This window comes from Peromyscus maniculatus, chromosome 3 (assembly GCF_049852395.1).
Source record: "Peromyscus maniculatus bairdii isolate BWxNUB_F1_BW_parent chromosome 3, HU_Pman_BW_mat_3.1, whole genome shotgun sequence".
Taxonomy (NCBI): Eukaryota; Metazoa; Chordata; class Mammalia; order Rodentia; family Cricetidae; genus Peromyscus; species Peromyscus maniculatus.
The window spans coordinates 112,809,216-112,828,079 of record NC_134854.1 but is presented as its reverse complement, the minus strand read 5'-3'; the positions used below and the strand labels follow the sequence as shown (position 1 = coordinate 112,828,079).

The 18,864-nt window shown below is 54.0% G+C and overlaps 1 protein-coding gene across 26 annotated transcripts in view; it reads left to right on the top strand.

Moving 5' to 3' along the window:
- Positions 1-15,323, top strand: part of Iqsec1 (IQ motif and Sec7 domain ArfGEF 1) — a 346,001-nt gene extending 330,678 nt beyond the window's left edge. For 12 of the 26 annotated variants that reach the window (XM_076567332.1, XM_076567331.1, XM_076567337.1 and 9 more), the window contains 8 exons: positions 2,520-2,659; positions 2,975-3,004; positions 4,173-4,298; positions 5,308-5,407; positions 6,811-6,972; positions 7,556-7,732; positions 11,621-11,670; positions 12,723-15,323. In XM_076567332.1, coding sequence (XP_076423447.1) covers positions 2,520-2,659; positions 2,975-3,004; positions 4,173-4,298; positions 5,308-5,407; positions 6,811-6,972; positions 7,556-7,732; positions 11,621-11,670; positions 12,723-13,223 — 1,286 coding nt within the window. In that variant the 3' untranslated portion in view covers positions 13,224-15,323. The other 14 variants (XM_076567350.1, XM_076567343.1, XM_076567345.1 and 11 more) reach the window with 5 other exon arrangements.
- The last annotated feature ends 3,541 nt before the right edge of the window (positions 15,324-18,864 follow it).

The following is an 18,864-nucleotide window of genomic DNA, read 5'->3' as shown; positions in this document are numbered from 1 at the left end:
CTGGGAATCAAACTTAGGCCCTCTGCAAGAGGAGCAAGTGCTCTAAACTACTGAGCCATCTCTGAAGCCCAACTTTAGAGCATCTTTATTCATAGCCACCAGGTCATGGCAGGGCCACAGTGGAAGGGTGGATGCCAGGGCGTCCACATAGTGGACTGCTGGCCAGCCAGCACAAAGAAACCAGCTAGGGATCTGGGGGAGACATGGATCACATGCTAAGAGAAAGCAGACCGTGTGGAAGACTACCTGCCAACCTACCTGTGTGGCTGCTGAGAAAGACCAGGGAGGTGGACTGGCTAAGGCTTTGGGGAAGGAGGATTGGGAACCTAGAATTTTGTGGGGCAATGGCAGTATTTTGTGTGACAGTCTGGTGTTGGGTTTTTTGTTTGTTTTTTAAAGATATATTTTATGTGTATTGGTGTTTTGCCTGTGCATCACATGCATTGAATTACAGACAGTTGTGACCCACCGTGTGGATGCCAGGAATTGAATCTGGGTCCTCAGGAAGTAGTTAGTGCCCTCAATCTCGACACCATATCTCCAGTCTCCATCTTAATTTTATGTTATGAGTGAGATTTTTGTTTGTTTGTTTTTCCCTGAATGTATTGTTTATGCACCATATGTGTGCCTGGTGTCCATGGGGGCCAGAAGAGGACCTTGGAGTCCCTGGAACTGGAGCTGCTGACAGTTGTAAGCTACCATGTGGGTGCTGGGAACAAAACCCAGGTCCTCTGTAAGAGCAGCAAGTTTTAACTGCTGAGTTTATCTCTCCAGAACCAACTAATGGGGTTTGTACACGCTTGTCCAAGGCCATGGGAGGTCAGACACCAAAACTGAGCCCTGTGCAAGCCATGGACTTGGTGCAGGTCATGGCCGTTAACAAACATGTTTCTGGGGAATATTGCCAGGGAGCTCCGGGAACCTCCTATCTTCTGCTGAATTTTCCTTGAGCCTAAAACTGCACTAAAAAGAGTCCATTTTTGTTTTTCTTTAAATTACATTTTATGTATTTGTGTGAGTATGTGTCTGAGTGCTCAGAGGTGTTAGGAGGAAACCAGCTCCCAGTCCTAAGGAGGCGGGGCCACTAAACTCCAGTTGGACCTGTGCTGGTAGGCCATGTGTATGGAGGTCAGACAGAGGACAGTTTGGGGGGAGTCAGTTCCCTCCTCCCACCATGTGGGTCTCAGGGATCAAACTTAGGTCATCAGGCCTGGCAACTAACACATTTATCCACTGAGCCATCTTGCTTGCCCACAGTCTATCTTTGAAAAACAGAAAGTGGAAGTTCCCCGGTGTAGCCCCTGACTTACCCAGGCCACACCTCCTCCCTGAAGTTCTTGGCCTGAGCAGAACAGCTGCAGCAGGGCCCTAGGAACTGAGCCCATCTGTGGAAACTGTCTTTCCTCATCCCGCTGTACCTCTGTGGTTCTTGTTTGAGGAGCACACAGTAAGGTGTCTTAAGTGGCTGATGTTGGATGTGGGTGGGAACTTGGGTCTCTCGGCCTTTGAGAAGGAAGCAGTGATACCACCGCTAGGCTGGCGTGCATCTCTTTTCCCATGAGACAAGCCCACAGTCTTGGTCCTGTGCAGGCTGAGGGCTGAGTGTGCTGCAGGGAGCCTGATCTCCTGAGGGTTTCTCTTCCCCCCCAAATTTTCACTGTAGGGCAAAAGGTGGTTTATGTACTTGTGGTTATAGTGCCTAGTTATAACCTAGGCCTCGGCCATGGGATGGTGACACCAGAGATGACCACAGCTCTGTGACGATTGCTTAGACACACCATGAGTCTCCCTCATTTCTCTGTGACAAGCCCATGTATTTATTACCAATGCTCTTGGTGACCTGCTCTACAAAGGAGGACACCAAACGCAGGAGACTGGGTCACTTTCCCGGTTATGAGGTGGGAAGGGACATGAAGAAGGCTCAGCTCCAAGTTTCTCACACCCTGAGCTCTCACTTCTGTTTGCATAACCTGTGCATACCCTAGCCCAGTAGTTCTCAACATGTGGGTTGAGACCCCCACAAGGTCACATCAGATATCCTGCATATCCGATATTTACATTACAGTTCATAACAGTAGCAAAACTACAGTTATAAAGTAGCAACAAAAAATAACTCTTGTTCTTCACCACAACATGAGGAACTGTATTGAAGGGTGACAGCATTAATAAGGTTGAGAACCACTGCCCTAGACTCACCTGTGGAGTTGGGACCATTGTGGCCATGTCACAGGCCTTTACTTCATTTGTAAGGTACATCTAAAAAGGTCTGCAGACATGGCTTAGAAGGTAGCACAGCCCTGTTCTGTGACCTCCTGGTTCTGGCGGGAGGACTCAAGGAGACCCATACATAACTGGGGCCTTGAAGGGCTGTGGCTCTGCTGAAAGCAGGAAGAGGTTTGCTCTGCTGGCTCTGCTGGAAATACGTGAATCCAAGGTCTGCATGGGTCCCATGGCTGAACGGAGCCCCAGGTGCCCAAACCCCAGCCACTTCTCACGTCTAATTACTGTCCCTCGAGCAGGTGTGGATGATGGTGAGGACATTCCACGGGAGACACTGATTGGCATCTATGAGCGGATCCGTAAGCGGGAACTGAAGACCAACGAGGACCATGTGTCCCAGGTGCAGAAGGTTGAGAAGCTCATCGTGGGCAAGAAGCCGGTATGCAGTGGGCCCGGTCCTTCACCCCTTAGTGGAATCCTGGCTCAGCTTCGCCACCACTGGAAGGAGCTCTTTCTGAGTCTGGTGTCTGAGAATTGCAGCTGCTCCCTGAACACATGAGGCCCTTGCTGACTAGTGGGCCACAGTGGCATGTGGTCTGTGCCCGCTCAGCACTGGCCTAGGGATGCCCTCAGATCCTCCAAGAGACCACAGAGAGCCAAGACCTCCTTTTGGCAGTACTCCTGGGCAGAGGGAGGGACACAAGCTACCTTTGGGAATGGGAACGTCAATGTAGTTTTTGTGTTTTTCCTACAGATCGGATCCCTGCATCACGGGCTTGGCTGTGTGAGTACTTCTCTGCTTTTCCTCTGAGTTCCTTCTACAGTTCCATGCCCTGGGGCTGCTACAAAGTCCAAATTCATTGCCAGAGAGAGCTGAATCTCAGTTCATAGTTACCCAGCCTCACACCTCTGTGGGTCCCAAGACCTTAGCCATACAAGGAAGGTGATGGCGGCAAGCCTAGCAGATGGGCTCCTGGCCTCTCCTGTGGGTATGCCTGAGAGGACCTTTGTGTGGCCACTAAGAGCCCTCCTGCCTGCCCCACTTCTTGCTCTGCCTCTCACATTTCGTACCTTCACTGTCCCAGCCACCCTACGTTTGGCTACCCGTATGTCCCAGAATACGCAAACAGGCACATCCCTGAAAGTCTCCATTATCCCCAGCTACCTGTCCTCAGCCCTCTCAGGGCAGCCCCCATCCCAGATTGCCCAAGGAAAGACTCCAGCACCCCATCCTCTTGCCCCTGCAGCCTACATCTTCCATCTTCCCTCACACTGGGCTGGCTCCCTGAGCGTGCCAGATTGCCACACTGTCTCTCCTCAAAATGAAGTCCTGAACTTAGCAGCTCCACCCACCAAGCAGCTAGCTGACTTCCTGTCAGCAGGCCCAAAAGGTTGACTGACACTACCAGACCATCAGTGTCCTGTGAGAGCCAGGACTCCTAGAGCAGAGCTGGGCCTAGCTGATGGCATGCCCCCTCTACCTCAGAATACTGGCTCACAGTTTGGCCCGGAGGGTGATAACTTGGCTGTGGTGAAGTTGTAGGGGTACTCTGTGAACCCGCCTGGGTGCAGAGCACACGACAAGGCCTTGGCCATCAAAAGGCACCATAGGGATAGGGTTTTGGTAGCCATCCCTGGGGATTCAAATCAGAACAAGGCTCTGCAGTGTCCTGTGTCTACATTCTGCATGCCTCAGGTTCCTCTCGAGAGAGGACACAGGGCTGGTGAGTAAAGGTGCTTTTGGAGGAGTCAGAGCACATGGCTTCATCTCTGGCCCTGAGTTCTCTGACATGTTAGGGAGGGAAGGGGGCGTGGCAGATGCAGGTGCTACTGAAGTCCTGCAGGAGAGCAGAGGTCAGGAATCAGAGTGCCTTGGGAGACAGTGGTGGAGTATTCCCTCCCATCCAGGCCTGAGGGCAGGTGACCATAGTCACGTGTCTTTCCCTGCACAGGTACTCTCTCTTCCCCATCGACGGCTGGTCTGCTACTGCCGGCTTTTCGAAGTTCCGGACCCCAATAAACCCCAGAAGCTGGGACTGCACCAGAGAGAGATCTTCCTGTTCAATGACCTCCTGGTGGTACGTGTTTGGTGGGGGGCGGGTGTCCAGGGCCCAAGGGTCCTTATGCCCATGCCTGAGCAAGGGCACGGTCCATAGTCTTTCAGTTCAAGAGAGAGACGCCGACTCTGCACCCTGAGCAATGCAGCCCCCTGTAGCTGCAGACCCCATAAAACTCTTAAGATTTCTAGTGGAACAATCTCCAGCCCACACATGGCATTCCCAAGTGTATCATGCCACTGGACAGTGCAGGACTCTGCCTAGCTCAATAGGTCACACACACACACCCCAAGCTGGCAGGAAAGTGCCCTCCTCCCCCAAATAGGATTTCTGTCCTGGTTTGCTTTCTATGCTCTGATAAACACCATACTCAAAAGCAACTTAACTTGATGAGGAAAGGGTTTAATTTAGCTTATAGTTCATCATGAAAGGAAGTCAGGGCAGGAACCAAAACAAGGCAGAGACCGTGAAGAAATGCTGTTTATTGGCTTCCTCAGTTTGCTTTCTTATACAACCCGAGACCACCTGGGGTGGCACCTCCCACCTCAATCCAGAAAGGCCCCCATTGACTTGCCTACCAACCAGTGTAATACAAGAGTTGTCTCAATTGAGGTTCTTTCCTCTCAGATGACTCCAGTGTGTCAGTATGTCATAAGCTAACCAGCACAATTCCCCGTTGACTGGCTCTGGTCTCTGACGACAGTGAGTACTCTGATGGGCAGAGACCTCACTCAGGCATGAAGGTTTGAACCCTAGAACAAGTCAGCCCAGCTCTAAGTGTCCTCATGTCTAGAGAGCCTCTTCCATGTGACGGGCTCTCTGCTTGTCTGGAGATGATGCTCTTAGGAGTGGCCCTGAGAGAGCCAGCCTTGGCCTCTGAGGTCAGCACTACTCTGCCTCCGCTGCCCACCCCCAGGCATGGGCACTGGCCCCTCTGCTGTGTCTTGGGCTCTGGGGCCAGCTAAGATGGCACCAGGACCCCCAGCCTCCTCACAGACACTGCAGCTTCACTCCCTCTCTGCTGCCCCAGGTCACCAAGATCTTCCAGAAGAAGAAGAACTCGGTGACATACAGCTTCCGGCAGTCCTTTTCCCTCTACGGCATGCAGGTCCTGCTCTTCGAGAACCAGTGTGAGTCCCTGGGCCCTGTGGGGTGTGAGAGGGCGTGTTTTTTCCCTTGTCCCTGTCGCCTCCAGCTAGGATGCGAGCCTTCTGGGTACACATTCCCTCCTCAGGACAGGACAGACAAATAGCGTGGTGCTTTGTCAGGGGCCAGGGTTTTACCAGGCAGGGGCGGGTTCATCAAGAGAAGCATTCGGTGACTTAGTCTGATGACACGGGCAGAAGCAGAGTTCATTCTCCTAGGACCAACCCCTCGTCTCTAATGTGGGCACAGTGCTGCCGGCCCTAGGGGCACCCCCGACACTGGCTCGCCACAGTGTACTGTAGCTGGGCCCAGAGCTGGCCCCTACCAGTGGGTGGAGTCGTTATTGCTTAGGTCCGGCCCCTTCTCCCCAGCCTGCTGTGTTCTTCTCCTTTGTCTCTTCTGTCAGACGTTCCTGAGCTGGGACAGTTGCTCTGCTTAGTGTGGCAGGGCTGAGGTGTCTGTAGCAGTAGTGCGGACCCTCCTGTCTTAGGACTGGATGGTACCATCTTCTAATCAGCCTTCCAGACACCTGCAGGTTCAAAAACTGTTAGCCACAATTGGCCACCGGAACCACAGTCCTAGCAGCCTGCATTTGAGGCTCTCAGCCCTCCTGTTCCTCAGACTGAGGAGCAGAAAGATACTCGTCCTGTCCCCTCACAGCCTTTTCTTACCTTGGTGTGTGTCAACTCAGGTTTGTGTCAACTCAGTCTGCTCAAGCCAGGACAGAGACCTAGTGGGCCCAGGAGTGAAGCTGGGCTGTGAATGCTGTGAATGCTGGTGGTCATATTCATATGCCCCCCCCCCCAGCCCAGATGCCAGGTGAAAGCCCCAGTCACCCTGCGGTGGGAATGCCTCACTCAGGCACATCATGTGTGGCTTGAACGACTTAGAGAAAATTGCTGAGTCCATATCTAAATTTTCACGTTAGATTTAGCTACCTTGGGCTTCAGCTTGGTGCCACTCAGCGCTCGCTCACTTCCATGTGCCTCGGGGAGATGCTCATCAGGGGCCTCGACTTCCAAGAGAGCCAAGCCACAGAGAGAGACTGATATGAGCTGGGGGACATGGTAACTCCAAGGAAGCCAGCCATAATTGAAAGCCTTTCAGGAATAAATGGCTTTGTTGTCCAGAGTTCTCTGGGGGAAAAGGACAAGGCACCGCACAGCTGAGAATGCCACTGTCCCCCAGGGCTCTGGTGCCTGACAGTAACCCTGGGCTTCAGGGTAGGCCGTCGCCCATGTCCTGGAGAGAAGGCCATTTCCTGCTTATGGTCTGCCTCTGCAGAGGCCACCTCAGGGCTCATCCCAAGGCACACCATCCTTGTTCTCTGACCAGTGGACCATAAAGTGACTGCTGACTCCATGGCCCTTCCTCTCCTCCCCTGCAGACTACCCCAATGGCATCCGGCTGACGTCTGCTGTCCCTGGAGCAGATATCAAAGTGCTAATAAACTTCAACGCTCCCAATCCTCAGGACCGGAAGAAGTTCACTGATGACCTGAGGGAGTCTGTTGCTGAAGTGCAGGAGATGGAGAAGCACCGGATAGAGTGTAAGTCCCAAGCAGGACTCTGAGAAGCACTGTGTAGCTCATAAGTCTCAGGAGGTCTTCCCAGGGAGCCTTCCTGTCGTGTGCGATGACAATATTCAGAAGTGGTTGGTGCCAGGACTCCCTGAGACCCAGCAATGAGCTGTCCAGGTCTTTGTCTCCTCAACAACATGTGCCAGGGCAGCCCTTGGGGAGCCGTCCTATCCCTCAGCATACTGCTTAGCCCAACCCTTGTTTCTGGTCTCTGTGGACTTGAGCTTATGCCATTCAGTCCTTATCCTCATTCTGGCCCAGTAACTGTTGGGGCCCTGGCTCTAGGTCTCTGCAGACTTGCAGTGTCCCTGCCTATTCCCCTGTAGATAAGTGTGGCCCACTCCTCTCCCAGTCCAGGCCTAATTTGCAGCCCTCCTGAGCCCAAAAGTGTTAGTCTTTGTTATCACAAGCAGCCTGGCCTCCGGGCACTGCCCAGAGCTCATTTCTTGTCCAGGATGCCCCCCTTTTCCCAGGAATCTCCCTCCCTATTCCCAGGAGTTAGGGCCCGGGACAGTGGCCACTGCCTCTCACTGGTCCTCCTCCTCTGTTCCAGCCGAGCTCGAGAAACAGAAGGGTGTCGTGCGGCCCAGCATGTCACAGTGCTCCAGCCTCAAAAAGGAGTCGGGCAACGGGACCCTGAGCAGGGCCTGCCTGGATGACAGCTATGCCAGTGGCGAGGGCCTCAAGCGCAGCGCCCTCAGCAGCTCCCTGAGAGACCTCTCAGAAGCGGGTAAGAGCTGGGCTGAGAAGTAGCCTCCCAGCCAGTGCATGCAGGACTGAGGCCTGGCGCCCGTGGGCAGGCCTGGTGCCCGTGGGCAGGCCTGGTGCTGGAAAGGGCTGCTCAGGCATGGACACAGTTCTCTTGGAGGTCCATGAGCATCCCAGGACGGTAGCGGAACACAGACGTGTCCGGGGGACAGTCTGCAAGACAACCAGGGACGGCGTCCCATTTCCTACTTCTCCCGGGGTCTTTATCACACCACCCCCATAGCTGTCGCTCTATGGCTAAGAGCATCAAGCTGGTGCGTCCCATGTGCTCTCCACTGCTGTGTGTTCTATGCTAATGAATGAAATGGAACGAAGCCTACTGAACTGTCTGGGAACCCCCTTTGCCACTGTCCTGGTTTTGCTTCCTGTGGGGCTCTTTTCCTGAGGATTCCAGGCCTCTGTCCAGCCTAAAGCCACTGCCACAGTAGGTGTGTGGCAGAATGTGGGGCAAACCTGGCAGAAGCTGTTCACTGTCAGTGTTATTTCCTTGTTTCTGTGGTTTACTTTGCTGCCAGCCATGTAGCCCCAGAGAGCAGGAACCCTCAAGCCTCCTAGATTTCTTAGAGGTAGACAGCGCTGTGAGCCTCAGGAAGCTGCTACCAGTGGTCTCGTCCAGCCTTGGAGTGGAAGCAGATGCGGACAGAGCAGCAGCCCCTGAGCTACCACAAGTGTCTAGCCAGTCAGTGTGCATGGAGCAGTGTGGCCTCAGCCCTTAAGTGAGGTGGGGCCCTCAGAGCCTGCCCAGCACTCCCTCTCAGCCCCTCACCACAGCACTGCCTCATACTGCTTTCTCATTTCTCAGGAATTGTTTTTTCCTTTTGGAATTTTCTTTGCTTTTGTCATTTTTTTTTTTCCATAGTGAGAATCTGACACCACCAGCATGAGGGTTTAAGCCAGGGCTTCTCAACCTGGGCACTGGAGACACTCTGGGGCACATAACTGCCTGCCACTGAACTGTGCCTAGTTCACCAAGGCCAGCGGCACCTGCTCAGTTATGACAACCTGTTGCATCTCCAGAAATGCCAGGTGTCAGATCACCCCTGGTTGAGAACCACTAGCTTCCCAGCGGCCTGTTCAACCCAGCCCATGTCACTTGACTGCTTGGGCCCTGGGGTGGTTTGAGTCTGTGCAGTAGCCCTGCTGGGACTGAGGCCCAGGGCAGCAGGCTCGAGGATCAGGTAGAATTACCTGCCTGGTTGCATCCTCCAAGGATGGAGCTCCTTGATGCAGCTGCTCTCTAAATTGTTACTGGTACCTTCTTGGCCAAGTCAAGGATTCCAGGGGCAAAAACTCAGAGGAGATCCCAAGCATCTGAGTCCAGATCAAGACTACCTGTGATGTCCAGTGAAGCGGCATCTTACCCTGGAAGACATTGGCAGGTTATCTGGAGAGGCAGGATTCTTGACCTGGGTAACCAGCTCCCAACAGGCAGCCGAGTCGTCCTCACTCTCCACAGTGCCACTGTGCAAAGCCTAAGGTGATGGCAGTCAGGTGCACTATCTCATGAAGATGCAGGCCTTTGTCATTATAACAGGGCAGGGTACCTTGAGAGCAGCTGCCTCTGATCTGCAGTAGTCCCATCCCACCACGGACAAGGCCTAAGCCCAGCCAGAACCTGGGATAGCTCACAAGCAAGCCCATCTATAGACACCTGCCTTTGGGAGAGGGAAGGAGACCCAGCTCCAGGCCTGTCCTCTTCCCTGGGCCGTAAGAACCGGGGCCTGTCAGCAGACACTGTAGTAGCCATGCCCAGCCTGGCCCTCCCCAGCTGAACCGACCAGCACCAAGTTCCCACAGAGAGACCATCCCTGGAATCAGAGACTTCGTATCCTGTGCCAGGGCAGTCCATCTGTGAGAAGTGGTGTTAGATGAACAGCTACATCGCCTCCTACTACACGATGTCCAGCAGAGACTGTGGGCAGCATGAGTTCAGGAGTCAGCTGTCTGAAGCTTCTGCCACTACTCTGCTGCCATTCTTGAGCAGGCAGACCCTTGGCCTCAGTTTCCCCAGCTGCACTGACAAGTCAATGCATGTGAAGAATTTAGAACTGGGCTCAGCAGTGAGTGAGGCTTGAGAGCCACAGTGCAAGAAGGAAAGCTTGCTTGTCCTGCCTCTGAAATGCAGCCAAGACTTTGAGGACCGTATGAGACCCTTTCAGATGAACCATGCAGACCAGGGGGTGAGCCTGTGCACCCAGCATGCCTTACTCCCATTGGCCGAATGTTTGAACAGGCTTGTGGGGGTGCAGCAGGGAGCACACAGCTCTATGATTGATTGTGGAGAGAGCCGAGAAGTGGAAAAGATGAAATTGAAGAAACTACAGCCCACACTGGGCCGGACAGCCTCTCTCTGTTCCAGTTTGGGCTACAGGAAACAAGACACATGGTCTTTTCTGGGGAACCCCGGGCACGGGAGGGACTTGAGAGCCTATGTGAAAAGTGACAGCAGAGAGGGGACACTCTTCATGCGTGTGTGGTGCCACACTGTCCTGGCCACCCAAAAGAACAGTTTGGAGTCAGGAAATAGCCATCTCACAGATAGAAAAACTGAGGCCAAGAGCCTAAGCACTCAAAGTCTACTGCTATGTCCCTGGACCTCATTGGGAAGCCTCTTTTGTACCTGCAGATGGGAAAACAGCCTTTCTTCTCACCAAAGGAAAGGGCCGTCTCCCCGGGATGCCCAGCAGCTGATATCTACACAGTGTCATGGCCTTCCTTCCCCTGACCCAGATTCTCCCATGAATCCGGGGCTTGGGGACAGCAGGCAAATACGGAACTAGATTTCCTCCTCCACATCTGCTTGTCACTACTGGTCTCAGTGGTCGTGTTAAGGCTGAAAGGCCCATAGTTGTCTCCACCTGATCCTTCTGTGCAGTCCAGTCTGCTTTGAGGAACAGCAGCTTTCAGGCCCTGATGATAGACCCGGCCACCAGAGAGGCACACAGCAGCCTCTTCATCTCCCAGTGCCCACCAGCTCTCTTTGTAAGTGGAGGTAGCCCATGCCTTGTCTCGGCCTTGTCGCTTCCCTCTGACACACAGCATGGTGCTCACCCACAGAAGCTTGCAGGAGACCCCGAACCCTCATACAAGAAGTCAAGGAGAGACTTCTGGTGAGACCACTGAGGCATGAGGGGGCTGTTGGAAGGCCCAGCCTCCCTCTGACATAGCCAGCATACATTGATGGATGGAAACCTACTGTGTGCTGTGTCTTCATGGTAGACATTTTCGACTTAGAATGCATTGCAGTATTCTGGGTGGGGGAGAGCTAGACCCAGGAGGCAGGGCACTGCACAAACCAAACCGTACCCATCCCCAGAGGCACCAGAGGACAAGGGGCCCAAGGCTCAGTTTCCCCTTGACCAACTGCTCTGCCCCAGAAGGCAAGGAGGGGAATATATATATGTAAACATGCATGTGGATATGCATATATATATATATGAAATCCACTGGGGATCAGGGGCATTGTGCTGTTGCAGAAGCTGTACCCCCAGACCCCAGCTGAGGCTGGCTGCCCTGAGTCAGGTGAGCAGGCAGGAGTTTGAGGTGGTGGTCCACATATCCCCACCTCAGACCCCCTCCCCGAAGACCACAGTTCAGGATAAGCATTACAAAGTTGGACCTGGTTTTAAAAACATTTTCTCCCTTTTGCTGAGCGTTTGTTCACGCCATTGTTTTTAAAACTCCTCACTGCACTGCTGCCGGCCTCCCCACTGAGCCCATTCAAGGCCCTTACTTACCTGGCAGACACATGGGCCAGCCCCAGCTCCCTCCGGGCAGTGGCAGCGGCAGGCGGCAGTGGCACCAGGCCTGGTGTGCGCGTCTAACCTCTGGTATTGCATGTTCTGGGCAGGGAAGCGAGGGCGTCGCAGCAGTGCGGGATCGCTAGAGAGCAATGTGGAAGTAAGTAGGAAGCACCCCGTCCAGCTGGCCATCCTGTGTCACCCACCCTTGGTTTCTATGTTGTCTTTTTTTGCTCTTCCCTCCCCTTCCTGCAGAGACACAGACTTGGCCCTCCCGCCCTGCCTGCCTCCGCCCTGCATGCAGCTTCTCTGCCTAGAAGCATCCATGCCTCTCACCGCTTGTTCCGACCCAAGGGCTGGGCAGAGGGAGGGTGTGGATTTTGTGTTCTCATTTCCACTTAACCCCTGTTCCCTGTGGTTCCTGAGCATGATGAACGTCCTGGCTTTCAGGTCCCGCCCCGGGCGCAAGCGCCACCCGCCCTTCATTCATCCTCAGCTCTCACTGTTGGATGTGTTAGCCCCCACTCGCCTGTCCCCACGCTCTGCCATCCATCGCTTCCTTCCTGGAGTTTTACTGGCTGTGTGTCTGGGGTCAGGACACAATGGAATCGCTTAGCTAGCTCACAGGAGGAGTTTCTGAGAGAAAGGAAGAGTCAGTGTGGATTTCATGAGCTTCCATTCACCCCCCATTGCTCCCTGCTACCCACACCTCGACTCAGCCTACAGACCCTCTACTCCTCCTGGGTTTCTAACAGGCAGCTGCGAGGAAAGTCCTAGGCCATGCCCCCGCCCCCCAGGATAAGGTTCTAGGGTCCTGCCTGTCTGGTACCACCTTCCCAGACACCTCTGGACCCCCACATGGGCCCAGCTTCCCAGGAGCCAGGTTCATTCCTTTTCCACACTCACTGCCACTCCTCGGCCTCACATGCTCATAACACCCTACCCTGTCACGTGGGCTGATGTCTCACCCTGGCAGCGGCACCGCATGAGCAGAAGCATCCTTGTGCTGTTGCACAGAAAGAAGATGCCCCTCACCTCCATCAGGACCAGCCCCCAGCTGCCCCTCCCCGCACAGTGGCTGTCAGGCCGAGCCCGCATCCTTCCCGTCCTCGGGCCCAGCAGTCAGTGGGTGACTTCTGAATTTGGAAAGCTTGGTCTGGCCTGTGTGCTTTGAGATCTTTTAATTTTGGTTTCTATGAATTTCCTTTTTAGGGCTCCATCATTAGCAGTCCTCACATGCGCCGGAGAGCGACCTCAACACGAGAGTGCCCATCTCGCCCCCCCCAGCCCGTGCCTAACTCCTCCTCTCTCCTGGGTTCTTTGTTTGGGAGCAGGAGAGGGAAGCCCCCTCCCCAGGCCCACCCACCCTCAGCCCCTCCCCCAGGACCCCCTCACGCCCATCACCCTGGGCCCTCAGAGGGCCCTCTGCATGGGCACCATGCACAGTACTGCCATGCGCAGCAGAACCCACCCCCCTACCACCACCACCACCACTACCACCCGCCCCCACACCTGCAGCACACCCACCAGTACCACCATGGCCCGCACGGGGGGCACCCCCCGTACGTGGCCCATACGCACAGCCACCCGCCTCTGCCCACAGCGCACCCTGGTCACGCGGGACATGCACCACATCACCACGGGCAGCCCCCTGCCCCGCCGCCCCCCACCAGCAGCAAGGCCAAGCCCAGTGGCATCAGCACCGTTGTGTAGACAGCCTAGGCGGCCGCCCATCACACACTAGGCACACGGGGCCTACCAGGCCCCAGCCTCAGACCAGCCGAAGGCACCACTGTTTCCACTCCCTCTGCCCTCGTAGCCAGAGTGGACCCACGGGCTCGCCTCCCACGGAGCAGAGCTCCCACTCTGGCCCAGCCCTGACACCCAGCCCTCCCTCCGCCCGAGGTTGGGCCTCAGCCACCATTGGCCTTGACACAGCGCTGACTAAGGAAAAGAGGAACTGCCTCTCCCCTTGTCAGCCCGCAGCCCCTCACTCTACACACATCTGAGAACCCAACCTAGCAAAGAAAACCTGAGCTACAAAAGTCAGACACAACAGAACCAGCCCCAGATTGGGCTCTGTTATCGTTCTGTTATTGGCAGTGGGCAAACAATAATAATGATAATAATAAGTAGACCTGATATGGGTGATGAAAATACGTAAGTAAACTTTATATAATATAAATATATAAATATATAAATATATATATACATACTGTATAGGTAGTGTTTGTGTGTGGAAGATAAGCATTTCATCCACAAAGCTAGCACTAGGGACCTCCTAAAGACTGCCACATAAGTGACAGGAAGTCAATCTAGATAAATGTGTGAGTAGACCAAAAACCCTGCTAGAACAAACCCAGATCCTGCCATATTTTCATACAAAGAAATTCCCTCTAGCTTGGCTGAAACCTTACACGCTCATAACTCACTGTGCCAAGTAACACAGCACCTGACTGTCTAATACTCTACTCTGCTCTGTATAGACCCCTATTTTATTAACAGAGTACTATTCTAAGTAACCAGTATTATAACTGCTGTTATCTCCAGTAAGCAACTAGGCAAAGCGCAGTCACCTCTACCCTAGCACTTGGGGCGACCAGTCTGGAGCTGGCTGTCTCAGGACCTCAGCCCCACAGATCCCTAGACACTTTATACTGGCTGCCATAACTTTGAACTCCCATGCTCTACATTCCTTCCCTCTGTACATGGTGAGCCACACCCGCCCTCCCCCACAACCCTCCCAGGGCCCATGGCAGAGGGACCCATCCCCAACACAGTGACCACTCATCTTCGTCCACCCAACGCCATAACTCCCTCATCCAGTTCCCAGCCCCAGCAGGCGGGTGGCGTGAGCGCTGGGCGGCCCAGGGCGGTGTGTGTGTCCCGTGTTGTGTTCTGAGTGGCAACAGCGATCACTGTAATTCCATGCAGCCATGTGCTCGTGACCCCTCTGTCATCACTGCGCCTAGCCAATGAGCGCCTGGCCCTGGCCAGGTGAAGCCCCCACTGCCTCTCATGGTCCAGTGAGCTGCCAGGCCCCACATGCCCCAGCTGTGTTCTTGTCGCTTCCATGTGTGACACCATGCACTCCCCTGGGGCCACATGCTGCCCGCGTTCCTGTGCCTGAGTCACCCACGGGCTGTACTTTACAGTTTCAGCCCTTCCAGCCACCGCAGCCTCCAGTGCTGTGCTCCTAAGCCTAGGACCTGAGGACTGCCTGTGGCCTCTGCCTGCGCGGAGTCCCTTTCAGAAAGGAAGGAGCCGCCGCCTGACCGTGGGCTGCGTCTAGGACCTTGTGAGCCAGCGGGCCGGCCCAACCACAAGAGATCAGGAGCCCAGTCGGGCCCATCGTCACCCTGCTGGCCTGCTGGGGCCACCCATTTCCCTTCTCTCCTCCCTGTCCTGTCGTCATCGTCGTCGAGGTCACGTACCAGCAGATCTGCAAACTGAGCACTTTGTATCTCTGCAGAGAGCAAATCCCGCAACGTGGTGGTCAGCCACCTGTCTCCCAGTGACTCGGCCTGCCTGCCCCATCCTCTGTCGGCATGGCTCATCTTCTCATCTCCACAGAAAGAGAACTGATAAGCATAGTGTATCCGGCTGGGACCAGCTGGTGAGGAGCTGCCGGCTTCCCAGCGCCCCGAGCCCCATGCTTCCCTTAGGCTCTAAGCACTGTCTGTCCTCAGCTGAAGGACACTGTCTGACAAGGAAGGGGATCTGTGCTGCATGTCACCCGGCACCAGTCGTGTGGGGCTGTGCTCTCTGTATTGTACATTTGCAAAAATACACCAGTGTTACTGTTGGCAAGGAGTCGGAGTGCTGACCTTAAATGTGCCGGCTTTTTCCGCCCTCTTTTGAGCCAGTGGTAAGTTAGCCACGAACCTGAGATTGTCCTGAAAAAGACGTGGCCGTTAGATACACTCTCACTCTTTTCCAAGGGTCGCCACTCGGAAGGAAGGTCCAATTCATCTGGTGGGGCAGGGCCTCCCTCTCTCCAGTCCCCTGCCCTTCCTTGGCTAGCCCGGGCTCTCTGGGCTCCTCTCTGCTACCCTCCATGTGTCCTGGAGACCTGCTGAAGATAATGGTGGGTTCTAGGGACCAGACTTCTCAGCACCCTCAGCCTTTCTCTGGGTTTCCAGCTCTGTGAGTTGTTGGGTCAGAGTGATGAGACCTTGTGATCCTGTGTTGTTTTGCAGACAGAGACGTGTCTTCAGAGGGTGTGTCTGGACCTGCAAGGCACACAGCAGCACTAGCTTGGAAAGCACAAGCTCCTAGCATACTGGTGTCCCCTTTACCTGGCATACAGTCAGGACATTGAGGCACTGTGGTCCCTATCTGAGGAGAGGGGAGACGGGAAGAGGCAGAGAGCCTCTGAGTACACCTCTGCTTACCACTGTCGGGACACACTGGGGCCCTGCACTAATGAATGGCACAGGGTATTTGGGTCATCTGTGGAACTGGTGGCCAACAGGAGGCAGCTGGCAACGTCACAGAGGGCTTTCCAGGGACAACAGTGAAGTTGTGGGTTTGTGTTTTTTTTGAAGCTCCCAAGTGAGTTGTATAGTAATGTGAAAATAAAGTCCACCTTAATGTGCCATCAGTGTCCCCAGCCGCCTGGTGTGGAGCATGCGCTCTAGCACATTTTAAAGCCTCCTGAGTGTTTTAAAGGGTTAGGCATCAGGGTTTGCACTTGCGCTGTTCAGAGACCCGAGAGCCGCCCTACGTGGTGGGGTGGGGGAGGGGCTGACCTCACTGTGAGGAGCGCCCAGCCAAGGTACAGCTGAACCTGGGTCCTTTGGGAGATCCCATAAATCCTGTACCTAGCTTGATCATTCCACTCTGGTCTCCAGGTGACATGACCAGGCTTGTCCTGTCTGGACACAGCTTCCCCAAAGGCCCCTGACTCCGATTGAGGGTGCTGCTGGGAGACTTAAATGAGTGGCCAGCAGTGTGGAGTGATGTCCGTCTCAGTGAACGCTGGGGCTCGGGTCTTTCATTGAGCTACAGAAGGGATGGGTGCTAGGAAGTACCAGTCGCTGAGAGCAACATATGGGGAAGGAGTAAGAAAAACCCTAGTAGCTTAGTCCTCAGATATTTAAGAGGGACCATGACCCAAGGCTAACTCTGTCCATCCTCCACATTGATTAATGGGATGTGTGAAGCTGGTCTGTGTGGGTTCTCATTTCCTGGCCCAGGCTATCTCTACATAATGCACCTCCTGGGGAAGGTCCAATTCCCTGTAGTACATTCCCAGAGGACCCTCTGCTGGTCTCCTTTAAGACCACCACACTCCTCTGCATGGAAGTGAGCACCGTGATCTGTGCAGTCCATGTCCTCCGTGGCAGGGTGTCCATCTGCTCCAGGCTATTCATGTCCTCTCCCAGGGTAGACCTGACCCCTTCGGGCTGGAGCCTAGGGTCTCTGGCAGGGCAGAGCAGTCTTCCCAAGGCTGTGCTGGACCATTTATCTCCCTTTGAGACCAGGGCTGTGTCTGACTGTTACCTGTAGACAGCCTGGAGCTGGACTGGACAGAATGTCCCTGGAAATGAGCTGATGTTGGGAGATGGGGGTGTTGGGTTAATATCACTAGCACCTGGGCTCAGAATGTGCCTGCCCTTCATCAAGCTGTCACCATTAACAGTCTGCCCACCCTTGGACAGTGTGAAGCCTGGCTAAGGAGACCTAGAAGACCTGGGGCAGAGATTTGTTCCTTGACCATCTGATCACTGCAGGCTGTGTATGGGTCCACACAGCCATTCAGCCCCAGAAGAATGCGGTCCTCACCTGCTGGTTCAACAGCCTACACAGCCCTTTCTAGAACTCTGCATGGCCCAGTGTTCCTCAGGCCCTTCCTCTCTAGAGACTCCTCTCCGGGCCAGTCTTCATGAAGCTGTGAGGTGCCCTTGAAGGCCAAGGTTGGCCCATCTCTTCCTGCTCTCCCTAGGCCCTATCATAAAGCCTCTAACTCCAAAATGGTGTTCCTTGCCAGCAAGTACATCATGTACTGAAGGTCGTCTACTTCACTCTAGTGTAATTTCATGCCTGTAAGGCTTTTAGAGAAAGCTTTTCTTCCCTCTATCCCTGTTAAAGCAATATGACCAGGGTCATGAGGAGAAAAACTGCCATTTAAATCGGAAAGATAGCCAGACATGGTGACGCAAGCTTGTAATCCTGGAACTCGAGGCTAAGGCAGGAGGATTGACCTGATGAATTCAGGGCCAGCCTGGGCTAATGTGGTGATATATTGTGTACACTAATAAAATTTACCTGAAGATCAGAGAGACAAAGGAACAAACCACTGCCACATCTTACCTCTAAGACTCCTCAACCTGAAAAGGCCTCAGCCAATGGGCCTCTAGCCGAATGAGCTTCCTCAGTGGAAAAGCCTCTAGCTGAAAGGGACGCTTCTGCCGAAAAGCCTTTAGTTCCTGTCTCCTCACACCTTATACACCTTTCTCCTCCGAGCCATCACTTCCTGGGATTAAAGGTGTGTGTGACTTCCCACATACTGGGATTAAAGGTGTGAGATCTCAAGTGCTAGGATTAAAGGTGTGTGCTACCACTGCCTGGCTGTTTCTCCCCCAGACTGAGTCAATCTCATGTAGTCCAGGGTGGACTTTGAACTCACAGAGATCCAGACAGATCTCTGCCTCCCAAGTACTAGGATTAAAGGTGTGTGACTCCACTGCCTGGACTCTATGTTTAATCTAGTGGTTTGTTCTGTCCTCTGATCTTCAGGCAAATTTAATTAGGGTACACAATGTATCACCACAGGCTATAATAGCAAGTATCTCAAAAAGACAAGCCAAGGCCAAGCACTGCTGTGCACGCCTGTAATCTCAGCGATTAACAGGCCAAGGCAGGAGAATTGCCATAGGTTCAAGGCCAGCCTGGGCAACATAGAAAGTTCCAGGTCTACATTGTAAGATTCTGTCTCAAAAATAAAATACAAAACCAATCTGAAAGCCAGAAACGTCCCACTTAAATCTGAAAGATGGGCTCAGTGCAGTTACCACAGGTTACGCTCAGAGATGCCAGGAAGATAGCATAGTACATTAAAACAACAGGCAATAGAGACCTGCTTTCTCGGAGTTTCTCCCATAGCCTTTGAAAACTACCCTGGAGAAAACACCAAGCAACTCCATGTGCAGCTTGGCTGTGCACAACACTCAGTAAAGCAGAAGCCACAGGTGTCACAGGTCAGTGGGAAGACAATCCCCTAAGGCCAACAGTCAGGATGAACCCCATAGCACAATACCGTCAGAGGACTCAGTGGGAGAATGCCAGTGGCCTCAGCCAGCGCCACAGACGCCGAGAAAGGGCCCTCATCAGGAGGCTGTAAAGATGGAGA